This window comes from Eurytemora carolleeae, unplaced genomic scaffold, assembly GCF_000591075.1.
Source record: "Eurytemora carolleeae unplaced genomic scaffold, Eaff_2.0 scaffold135, whole genome shotgun sequence".
NCBI classification, from domain to species: Eukaryota; Metazoa; Arthropoda; class Copepoda; order Calanoida; family Temoridae; genus Eurytemora; species Eurytemora carolleeae.
This window is the reverse complement of record NW_019396194.1, coordinates 234,277-244,584: the sequence shown is the minus strand read 5'-3', so window position 1 is coordinate 244,584 and position 10,308 is coordinate 234,277. Positions and strand designations below refer to the sequence as shown.

The window sequence follows — 10,308 nt, the reverse complement described above, 5'->3', positions numbered from 1 at the left end:
TCACGTGATGTCCCACACAAAATTTAGTCTAGATGTTTAGCGACAAACGACCAAACAACATGACAGACAGACAGACAAGCAAAATATATATATATAGAAGTGCTCAAATATCTTTCGATTTAATTTTTGATTTCTACCAAGCTTTCAAGCATCATGGTATACACATAAACACAGTAACAAAGAGAAGCTGTCATTATACAACTTCTCTTTGTTTACTTGTAAAAAGCTTGTTAGAAATCAAAACTTTAAGAGATCAGCTTCGTCTTCATTGTAAAAACTCCGACTACTGTATAATAATGCAGAAGGGGAAGTCTTTCTTCTTTGAAATAACCCCCTATTTTCGGAAATATAGTGACTAAATATTGACACAATTCTTGAGATGATTTGTCTTTTAGGTTTAGGAAAACAGTTTTACACAAAGTCGGCAATTATATCAATACAATGAAGACGAATTTTCATTAATAAAACTTTGATCCCTATAAACAAGCATTTTTCGAATTACAAGTTTAAAAGTAAATAAATAGAAGCTGTTGTTTACAGGTTTAAGTATTTCTGCTGTTTGGAAGCTTAAAGTCTAGTTTATTGTATTGATATATACGACGAAGACTAAAAATGTAATTAGATTGGCCCATCATTTATCACTTTTTATTTTTGGTAAGGAGAGATCAGATAATATTTTACTAAAAAATCTGATATTTAAAATTTTAAAAAAATTTATGATTTTTCAAATCCGAGCAAAACAAATTTAGTTTGTATCAATTTCGGGACGCACATTAGACTTGATGTTATTTTGTTCCATGAATGTAACACGATACTGGGCAAAATAATAAATACTCAAATTGGCATATCTACATGATTTATATGTATGTAAAGGTATACACTACCTACATGCATAAATAATATGATTTTTTCAAACCTTGGGATTTGTTTAACAATAAAAAGATTTTATTTCTTTTATTTTTTATTCTCGTTTTTATTAATATTACTGTCATAGATATTATATACTTTACTTTGAAAAATGCAATAAAATTCATTTATATTAATTCATTATTATTGTTATTATTTCTTGCATAGAGTTGCATATTGTTCTTATTCTATCATCTCTTGATAAACGAACCAAAGAATTATTCATAAAAATTTATTTTTGTATTTCTTTTCTTTCAGGGATTTCAATTTCTATTTCCCCAATTCGCAATGGCATCCTTTAAACCTGTGACCGATCATGGATGACGGACTGCTCCTGTTTAATCTACAGAAACGATTGCACGGCAAACTAAATTAAATTGCACGTCAAACTAAAGTAAATTACACGTCAAACTAAAGTAAATTGCACGTTAAACTAAAGTAAATTGCATGTTAAACTAAAGTAAATTACACGTCAAACTAAAGTAAATTGCACGTTAAACTAAATTAAATTACATGTTAAACTAAAGTAAATTGCACGTTAAACTGAAGTAAATTACACGTCAAACTAAAGTAAATTGCACGTCAAACTAAAGTAAATTGCACGTTAAACTAATGTAAATTGTACTTTAAACTAAAGTAAATTGCACGTTAAACTAAAGTAAATTACACGTCAAACTAAAGTAAATAGCACGGTTAACTAAAATAAATTGCACGTTAAACTAAAGTAAATTGCACGTTGAAATAAAGTAAATGACATGTCAAACTAAAGTAAATTGCACGTTAAACTAAAGTAAATCGCATGTGAAACTAAAGTAAATTCCACGTTGAACTAAAGTAAATTGCACGTTAAACTAAAGTAAATAACACGTCAAACTAAAGTAAATTGCACGGCAAACTAAAGTAAATTTCACGTTAAACTAAAGTAAATTGCATGTTAAACTAAAGTAAATTGCACGATAAACTAATGTAAATTGTACTTTAAACTAAAGTAAATTACACGTCAAACTAAAGTAAATTCCACGTAAGTTTGAAATCTCATTTGTTTTCAATTATAACTTCTCTGATGGAAGAACAAAAATGTTTTGAATTTCCAACACGAAACTAAATAATTTGCTTTTCTCATCTACTTCAGGAGCTACGAGGTCACAAAGTGTTACCAGTAAACAGTGCTCGTAATTACACTCAAATTTTACAACTTTTACATAGCTTTTTATGAGATATATTATACGTTGAAATCTCTCGATGATGAGTCAAAGGCTTGAAGAATACTGATGTAAATCGGGAATGCCCCTCTTTAAATGGAAGGTCACTTATAATTACGCTTACAGTCCCTTTAACTCAAGAAATGTCTTTTTTGAGCAATTGCTTTTTTAATTTATGAAATTTGCGTACACTCGGCCTGTTGTCAAGCTTTGAGATTGCGTCACCGTTTATATGACGCAGATATTTCTACAGAAATAGAAATATTTTTAAAATAAGATAAAACTTGCATATGTTGAATTAACATATGTATACATAAAACTAAACAAACTAAACAATTTAAACTCTTCTTTGAATTTCTTTGTAAGTAAGTTTATATCTATATATCTATATATCACTGGTTTCTTTAAACTTGTCGCTGTATTCTATTTATATACACGGTTTAAGCTTCAGCGCTGAACTGCCTTCTTTACAGGCTGAGTAAAGCCCCAGGCACTTTAATTCTATAGATCACTGTTTCACTGCCTAATCAACTGAGTTTGGTTTGTTCTGAAATTAGAAATAAATAAAACCGCAGACGTTTGCAAGTCTTACACAAACAGCGTCAGACAAATTTAAAGATATCCACGCATTTTTTTTTCTTTAAATGTTGCCGATAAATAATTGGCTTTTCATTTAACAGAGGACCAGAGGACTCTGCATAAAGATGAAATCTCTCATAAGTAAAGTAGTATAACTGTAGGACAAGGATAGGGGTACATCCCCCAATAACCTTTTTGTGTGGACGTCATCTCTCTTTTTTGTTGATAATTTCACATTGTATGTTTTTACGGAGTTTATAAATTGTGTTTTAAACATTTGGTCAATTTTCAATGGGTTAAAGTCCACCGCGTGTACTTTGAACTAGCCAATCGTGTCATGGTGGTTCAGATGTCAGTGAGTCTTTACTTTCGAACTTTTTAATCCATTTCCATTTTCTATTTCTTACTTAAGCGCTTTATTTAATAGATCTTATAGATTTAAAGTTGTTATAATCGTTTTTGAAAACGATCGTTTTTATAAAAACGATTTGCAACCGTTTTTCATGCGATAATTTTTTTTAAAACGATCGCTTTTGAAAAAACAATCGTTTTTGAAAAAAATGTTATTGACAATATTTTCAACGATCGTTAACGATCGCTAACGAAACTACGAACTTTAAAAAACGGTCGTTTTTGAAAAAAAAAATTACATGCAACTTAATTGATTGTCGTCTTACATGAAGTTAAACAGTTCGTTAACGAATGGTCGTCGTTAACGATCGTTAACGAAGGGTCGTCGTTAAAGATAGTTAACGAAGCGACGAGTTTTATAAAAACGATTGTTTTTAAAATAATTTCCTTTTCAATTTTTCGTCGTCGTTTTCATAACGAAATGATCATTTTAAAGTAAAATGAAAACGTTAACATCCCTACTTATGATACTTAACATAAAATTGAGACTGTTATATTGCATAAATAGGCTCAAAATACTCCAATTACCTATTTATAATTCATTCTGTACTAGGGGCGCGGCACCTTAAAATGTTCTGAAGCTGTGCCTCTAGTGTAGGAAAATGGAACTCTGTTGATCTATTACACATATCAGACAGTTCACGGGTAATACCTAATTATAATTCACTCTGGACTAGGGGCGCGGCGTACACAGGAGTTTTTCCAGGCCTTAATTTGTTTGTTTTTCAAGGGGGGGAGGGTTTCAGTACCCTGCTGGGGCTCAAAACCATGAACCCAGTAAACATAGTTGGGAACTTTTTTCCATGGAACCATCTGAGGACCTATTCCCCAGAATTTCCCTGATATTTCTCCGATGTTGAGTCCCAAATTTAGAGAATTATTGGGGATCAATTTCTCGTATTCTCGTTTCCCCTTTTTTATNCAGTTGCGCGCCTGGTTTAAAGAATAATACATTCTTGGATAATATAGTGTACAGAGGGCAATCCAATTCATCCAAATATGGCTTGCATTAGCGATCTATTCTAGGATCTAAGACAGTCATGTTCGTGGGACACGGCCTGTAGTTTAGCATACAAGATTTAACATATTATAATTTCCAATTCTAGCAGGGGCTTTTTAAAAGTAAAACTCCTTGAATTTTTAACAACGATGGCCATCCTTATCTGATCTCTATCATTCCTTGATTTAAGGTTTTAAATTGTTACAGGTTAAAACATAATGGAATACAGTGGAGAATGGAATCTTAGGAACGAAATCAATTCTCTAAATCCTCCCTTCCCTTCCCAACCCTTCCCTTCTTATCCCTTCCCTTCTTATCCCTTCCCTTCTTTTCACTTCCATTCCCTCATTTGAAAAGTGAACAATTCTTTTCACAGATGAACTTCTCAAACCCCTAACCCCCTTTGCAGGGGTATATACGACTAAATTTTTGCCATCAAAGAAATGAGTTTTAACTGTTAAAACTTTGAAATCCCAACCGTTTATGTTCTAGGGAACTAAGCCCCAAAGCNCCTCCTGTAATCATATTTCGTGTTCTGCAGATCAGACAGACGTCCATTGAGCCGAAGTATCAGAGATATTCAGCCTAAAATTATACCAGCTGAGCTTAGAAATCACCAAACTAAACTTAAACGGAATACTACAGTCCGGTCGTCTTCGATAAATGAGCAATTGTCTAAACAAAATGGCGGACGATTGTACAGAAAGAAGAAAGATTTGAATCAGTCTTTTAATCATTCAATTCGGAGACCGATGGATTCGATTGATCGAATGATCCGAAGCGAGGTTCGGCGATCAATAAGAAAATCAATGATAAATACAGATCAAATTTCAACAGAGGACTCAGCGTCAACTATGTCTTCTTCAAGTGATGGCTCTGAAAAGTAAACTCAATAATATTCTTAATTCAATTAAATCAAAGTGACCGTCTATTTAAAAATATGGCACGTAGTTCGTAACGGTACTCTCTAAACCTTTAGCTATCCTGGCAGAGGTACCAGAAAAGAAAAAAAAACATAAAACATTCTCAATATCCTGTTTTGTTTATTCTAACTCGTATTTTTTAACTTAAGCGTAACAAAAAATTCATATTCATATCAACCCCTCTGAACTGTCTGAAAACGATGCTACTATATCTTTTTATTTAAAAATCGTCTTATCTGCAATCCAAGATTTAGTTTTAGAAGAAAAAATTTCAAATCACCGAACAAAACAATTTTTTAAATTTTTCATTTCATCATAGGGAGAATCCTGAAGTGGAAAAGGAGGTTTTATGCTGCGGATACAAGGAAAGAAAATTCAATCAACCAAAATTTTGAAGATTAAAATCAAAAATAGTAAAATATGGCAATTTGTGACAAAAGTTGATCCACATGAACCAAAAAACTTAATTTTTTGTTAATTAATAACTTGACTACAAAATATTTACACTACGCTATATTATACATGGGCGCTTTGCATCCCCTTCTGCACAATTTATAAACACCGTTGCTCTGAAAGTTTCAATTTTTTAACGTTCTCAAATCGCGGATGTTTAAGAATAAATATTGTCTACATTTTTTTCATGGCAAACTTATCAACTTTGATCAGTCATAAACTTTCCTCGGATCCTGTGAGTTGTATTGAATATGGATGAAATCAGGAGGTATCTGTTCTAAAAATACTTATCATAATGTTCGCAGCAATTAACCTCGGAATAATTGCAGTAGGTAGGAATCCCTTTCAGTTATACAATGCATGAGACCCCTAAAAATGTGAAAATGAAGACGACGACTGAAGTTCTAAATCTGAAGAGTCGTCTAAATAGAAAACACCGCAACTGTGCAGTGTTCACAATAACAAACTCATTGAATTTAATATAAAAACAAATTTACATAATTGTGGTTATATGGTGTCCTTCTATTCCACAGTTTTATTAGTCCCACTTTACACAATAAAGATGTTGGTATCGGGAAAATGTTATACGTCTATTCTGTCCTTTTGGATAAAAAATATTTTATCTCGTAACTGTTAAGATCGTATACATTTAATTCCTTATCACTTCATTCATTCGTAAACCAACCTAATTGTATGTTCCGACTCTTTAATTGTGAATCATAACATTCACTTAGTCCTGACATTTACAGGATGATGTGCTTCTAATAATATTTTCTTCTGACACCCTTTACAGTGTACAATGTACATATAGTTTAACCCAGACCTTAACAGGGTTCGAAAGAATTTATAAAATGTCGTTTTCTAAACCTACTGATAATTGAATGCTGCAGAAATTTAGCTTTTTAATTAAATAATCATATGGAGCTCTTCCCTGTTCCCACATATTTCATGGCTATTTATTCATATAAACAATTACTAAGATTTAGATATAATAAAATAAGTGCCATAACGACATTTTATGAGTTCTGGGTTAACCTGTATTATTTCTAAATCTAATTAATTTATTGTAGGAGGAGTAGGATTTACTCTGGGTTTAGTTGATTTCTGGGAGAATTCAGACCTTTTCACATACATTATGGTATAAAGAAAATGAACATCAAAAAAGTTACTCAAAAAATAAATTTTTGAAGGTTGGAAGCAGTTGTTTAGTTTGCTGGGGAACCCTGGCCACCACGATGGATATGTTAGCACTCCTTGGGATCTTTAAGGAAATTTTTTACAGATTTTTCCAAACCAAAAAACTTCTTATTATCTTTTTCTTGCAGAAAAAAACCAGATATGGAACTAATTTTTTAAATTAATAACTTTTTATTCCAGGGGAAAAGAGACCTCTTGACACCTTGGCTCGTTTGGTAAGTAGTACTAAGTACGTAATACGTAAATACGTAAAAAATGCTAGACTTTGGAGATTGTTTGCAACAGGGCTATGGCGTCAATCTGCAATTCTTACGGCTTGTGAAACCTTCATTGGGGCTTAAAATAGCTAAACACCCCACTATCCCTGTATATCTAATTTGCATTATATCTAGGTATATTCTTGAAGTTGTCTGTTTTGTATGTGTGCTTGGCGTGAGTATAATATATACAGAACAGTTCTATGTTCTACCAGTTCTAGTCAAAACACTTCTAACTATTGCAGTCTGGGTCAGGTATTGTGATTCTCCATTTAGCAAGGGACACGTTCGATTCACATTAGTCACCTTTGAACCTTTATCTGATCAATGACACGCAGTGGCGTATATAGGGGGGTTATTGTGGTTAATTACCCCCCCTTCACAGATTCCTAGGGGATTACCCCCTCTAGAATCTTGGGGAAATAAATATCCCAGTTTAGAAACTTGATCTCAATTCTCCTTGTGCATGATTAGTGATTACCGTCAAGAGGAAAAATATAAACAAATTTTTTTTGGCGCTTCGCGCAAATAATTTGAATCAATCGACTTAAGCGAAAAAAAATATTACATTTTACCCCCCTACCCTAGGAGATCCTTATATACGCCCTTAATTGACACGAATGGTATATATAGCCAGTTTTTCAGTTAGTATTTAGTAAAGTGTTGAATTTAGACAATATCTGAAGCAGAATTTCGCAAAACTCCTTTTACAGTACTGTTGTGAATCGGACATGTCACTTTATAAATTGAAGGTCACTTAAAATAACGTCAACAGTCCCTTTAATTAATAAACTTAATAAAATAAAATAAATTCAGGATAACAAGTAACAAACTGAACCTTTTTAAAGATATGGAAAATGAACCATATGAATGAATACAACTTGTGTTTGTTTAGAGTGAAGCGCGTGTACAGTTCAAACCAGTCTTCCTTTCCTTCAAAAACAATAGAAAATGACATGTTTTACTGAATTTACCAATTTATTCTAAAAAATAAAATATAAAAAATTGATTTCTATAAGTTGTAAGACAGCAGATTACAATGAATTAAAAGTTCATTCAATGTCGTCTTCGTCAATGGCGGCAGAGATATCCGCGGATTTACCAAAAATGGCGGATTCTAGTCCGGTCTTGTGGATGCGCATCACAGGATATAAAGCCGTTTTTAAGTTCCAATACAATCTAAACAACAATTTTTATGAATAATTTGGACAACATTGACATGGAAAATAAACAGGGTGTCCCTACTACCAATGAGCATGTGAATTAATTGACCATTTTTAGATCGTTTTTTTTTTATATCTACACTGCATTGATTTCTGTTATTGTGCACTGCACAGTGATCCAATTAATAGGTCGAAAAATCTAGGGATTTTCAACGTGTGCTCTGCCATTTCTGTACCTCCAAAATTTACAGAATTAAGAATTTTGCTCGGAATTAACTTATTTCATTTGATCAACATTGTCTAAAAACCTGACTTAAAGACACAAAACAGTAGACCGCTATTTGCATTCGTAATAGGCCATTCTTTTGCTATCGGAAATCAAAGACGATATTTAATTGGTCTCTAGTTTCCAACGTTTATTGGGACACCCTGTAAAATAAACAAATACACATGAATGACTTTTATTGAATGATTTAAAAATTATCATAAAAAAATAAAAAAATAGCTTTGGTAAATTTTTCCCCCATTATGCAATATACATTAATTGTTTTTGTTCAGTTTTAAGTAGATAAAATGCCTATCATATGAAATAAAAAACCTACCTGGGAAAAAGAAGCTCTTGTTGAGCTAGAAGCTGTTTTATACGCTGCCGCTCTTTCGGAGCTTCAAAGCAGGCAGGACAGTTTTCAGCGATTATCGGGAGCTTTTCCGATTCCGCAAAATGCCGCAATAGATTTTCCCGTACATACACAAACGGTCGGATTATTCTTAGATCTCCTGGAAGGATTCTTATGTTCAGAGATTAAAAAATAACAGCTAATCACAAAAAAGCAATTTCAGTAGTCCAAAAAGTCGTGAAATTCAACGTCAACTTATAATTGTTTAGAGTTCTGGTGTCTAAAAGGGTTTTGTACACAAGAAATGGTCCATTTAAGTTTTGATTTATAACAAGCTTTTATCAAATTACAAGTTTATGAGGGAAAAAAAGGAAGGTGTTAACATGTTTGTTTACATGTTTATGTGTTTTGTGTATCTTTGCTGCTTAATAGCCTTGTAGAAATCAAAATTAAAATCGAAAGTAGTCTTCACTGTATTGATATATACGACGACGACTGCACAAAAAATCAATCAAGTATTTTTCTAAATATTATTTTTTGTTGGAACAAAAATCCTTTCCTTCTGAGTTAGTATAGTTAGCCTTCATAGTTCGCAGTCTACCATTATGGAATAAGGACATGAAAAAACTTTCAGACAAATCATCTAAAAAATAATGAAATTTATTTTTAAGTTATTTTAAAGGGACTGTAAACTTAATTTGAAGTGACCTTCTATTTTTAGAGAAGCATGTTAGATTAACAACGGTACCCGTAGAAGTTTTGTCTGGTCAAGTATGAATTAGATTTCCATGTTTATAATTTTAAAAACTGCTTATTTTACTGATCAGATAACAGTTTCAAGGGTACGTGAATAGGGCTCGTCCTCCTTTAAATGAAGGGTCACTTGAAATTTTGCTTACAGAATACAGACACTTTAAATTGAAAACTAGCTTAATATTCTGATGTTCTGATGACGATGTAATAAAAACATGGAAATACATTTACTCCAGTCAAGGCATTCTACATTAGAGTTATAAAAATTCAGATTTTTAGATAATTCATAAAGTTGTAAAGAGAGTAAATACACTTTTAAGATTGACGTTTCAATTTGTATTTTACATGGGAACAATAAATTAATTGCTTTGGTTTCAAACAAACATTATAAAGCAATAATTATAATATAGATAATAAGCAATTCTAAATCTGCATTTTTCAAATTTAAACCCCTCCGAACAATGGCCTAAGATTTGTGATAACGTGTTTTCCAACAAATGTTCGAAAATCCATCTCCAGCCGTAAAAACAAGTTTTCAACGAAAAATTAATTAAAAAACAAACTAAAAAATATTATGAGGTATTACTTACATTCGACTTGCTAAAGAATTCAGTCTGACATTTAATTTTTTGCGACCACTCCCTTTAATTTTTTTACCTAGATGTTGGCCTAAAGCAAGTACATTGTACCCAGCCCGTCTTGCCGCAGCATAGAGTCTTCCTAAAATATTTAAACTTTGATAAATATTTATTGGAAAGATAGAACAAGTTAAAAAATGGCAAAATTATGCTCTTTGATAAAACACGGCCATTATACATTTAATAATCTAGTTTCAGGAGATAAGTTG

The 10,308-nt window shown here is 32.1% G+C and overlaps 1 protein-coding gene and 1 long non-coding RNA gene across 2 annotated transcripts in view; one reads left to right on the top strand and one right to left on the bottom strand.

Moving 5' to 3' along the window:
• The first annotated feature begins 5,737 nt into the window (after nt 1-5,737).
• Nucleotides 5,738-7,910, top strand: LOC111697809 (uncharacterized). The gene is made up of 5 exons (XR_002764385.1): nt 5,738-5,806; nt 6,545-6,612; nt 6,665-6,886; nt 7,064-7,183; nt 7,824-7,910. It is a non-coding gene; the product is annotated as an uncharacterized LOC111697809 (long non-coding RNA).
• The window catches only part of LOC111697807 (uncharacterized), a 17,846-nt gene continuing 15,431 nt past the window's right edge, over nt 7,894-10,308 (bottom strand). Inside the window, exons 21-24 of the mRNA XM_023467938.1 lie at nt 10,119-10,181; nt 9,268-9,351; nt 8,694-8,868; nt 7,894-8,107 (exon numbers count right to left, since the gene is read on the bottom strand). Of these exons, the coding sequence (XP_023323706.1) occupies nt 7,981-8,107; nt 8,694-8,868; nt 9,268-9,351; nt 10,119-10,181 (449 nt within the window). The 3' untranslated portion in view covers nt 7,894-7,980. The remainder of the gene's footprint in view (nt 8,108-8,693; nt 8,869-9,267; nt 9,352-10,118; nt 10,182-10,308) is intronic.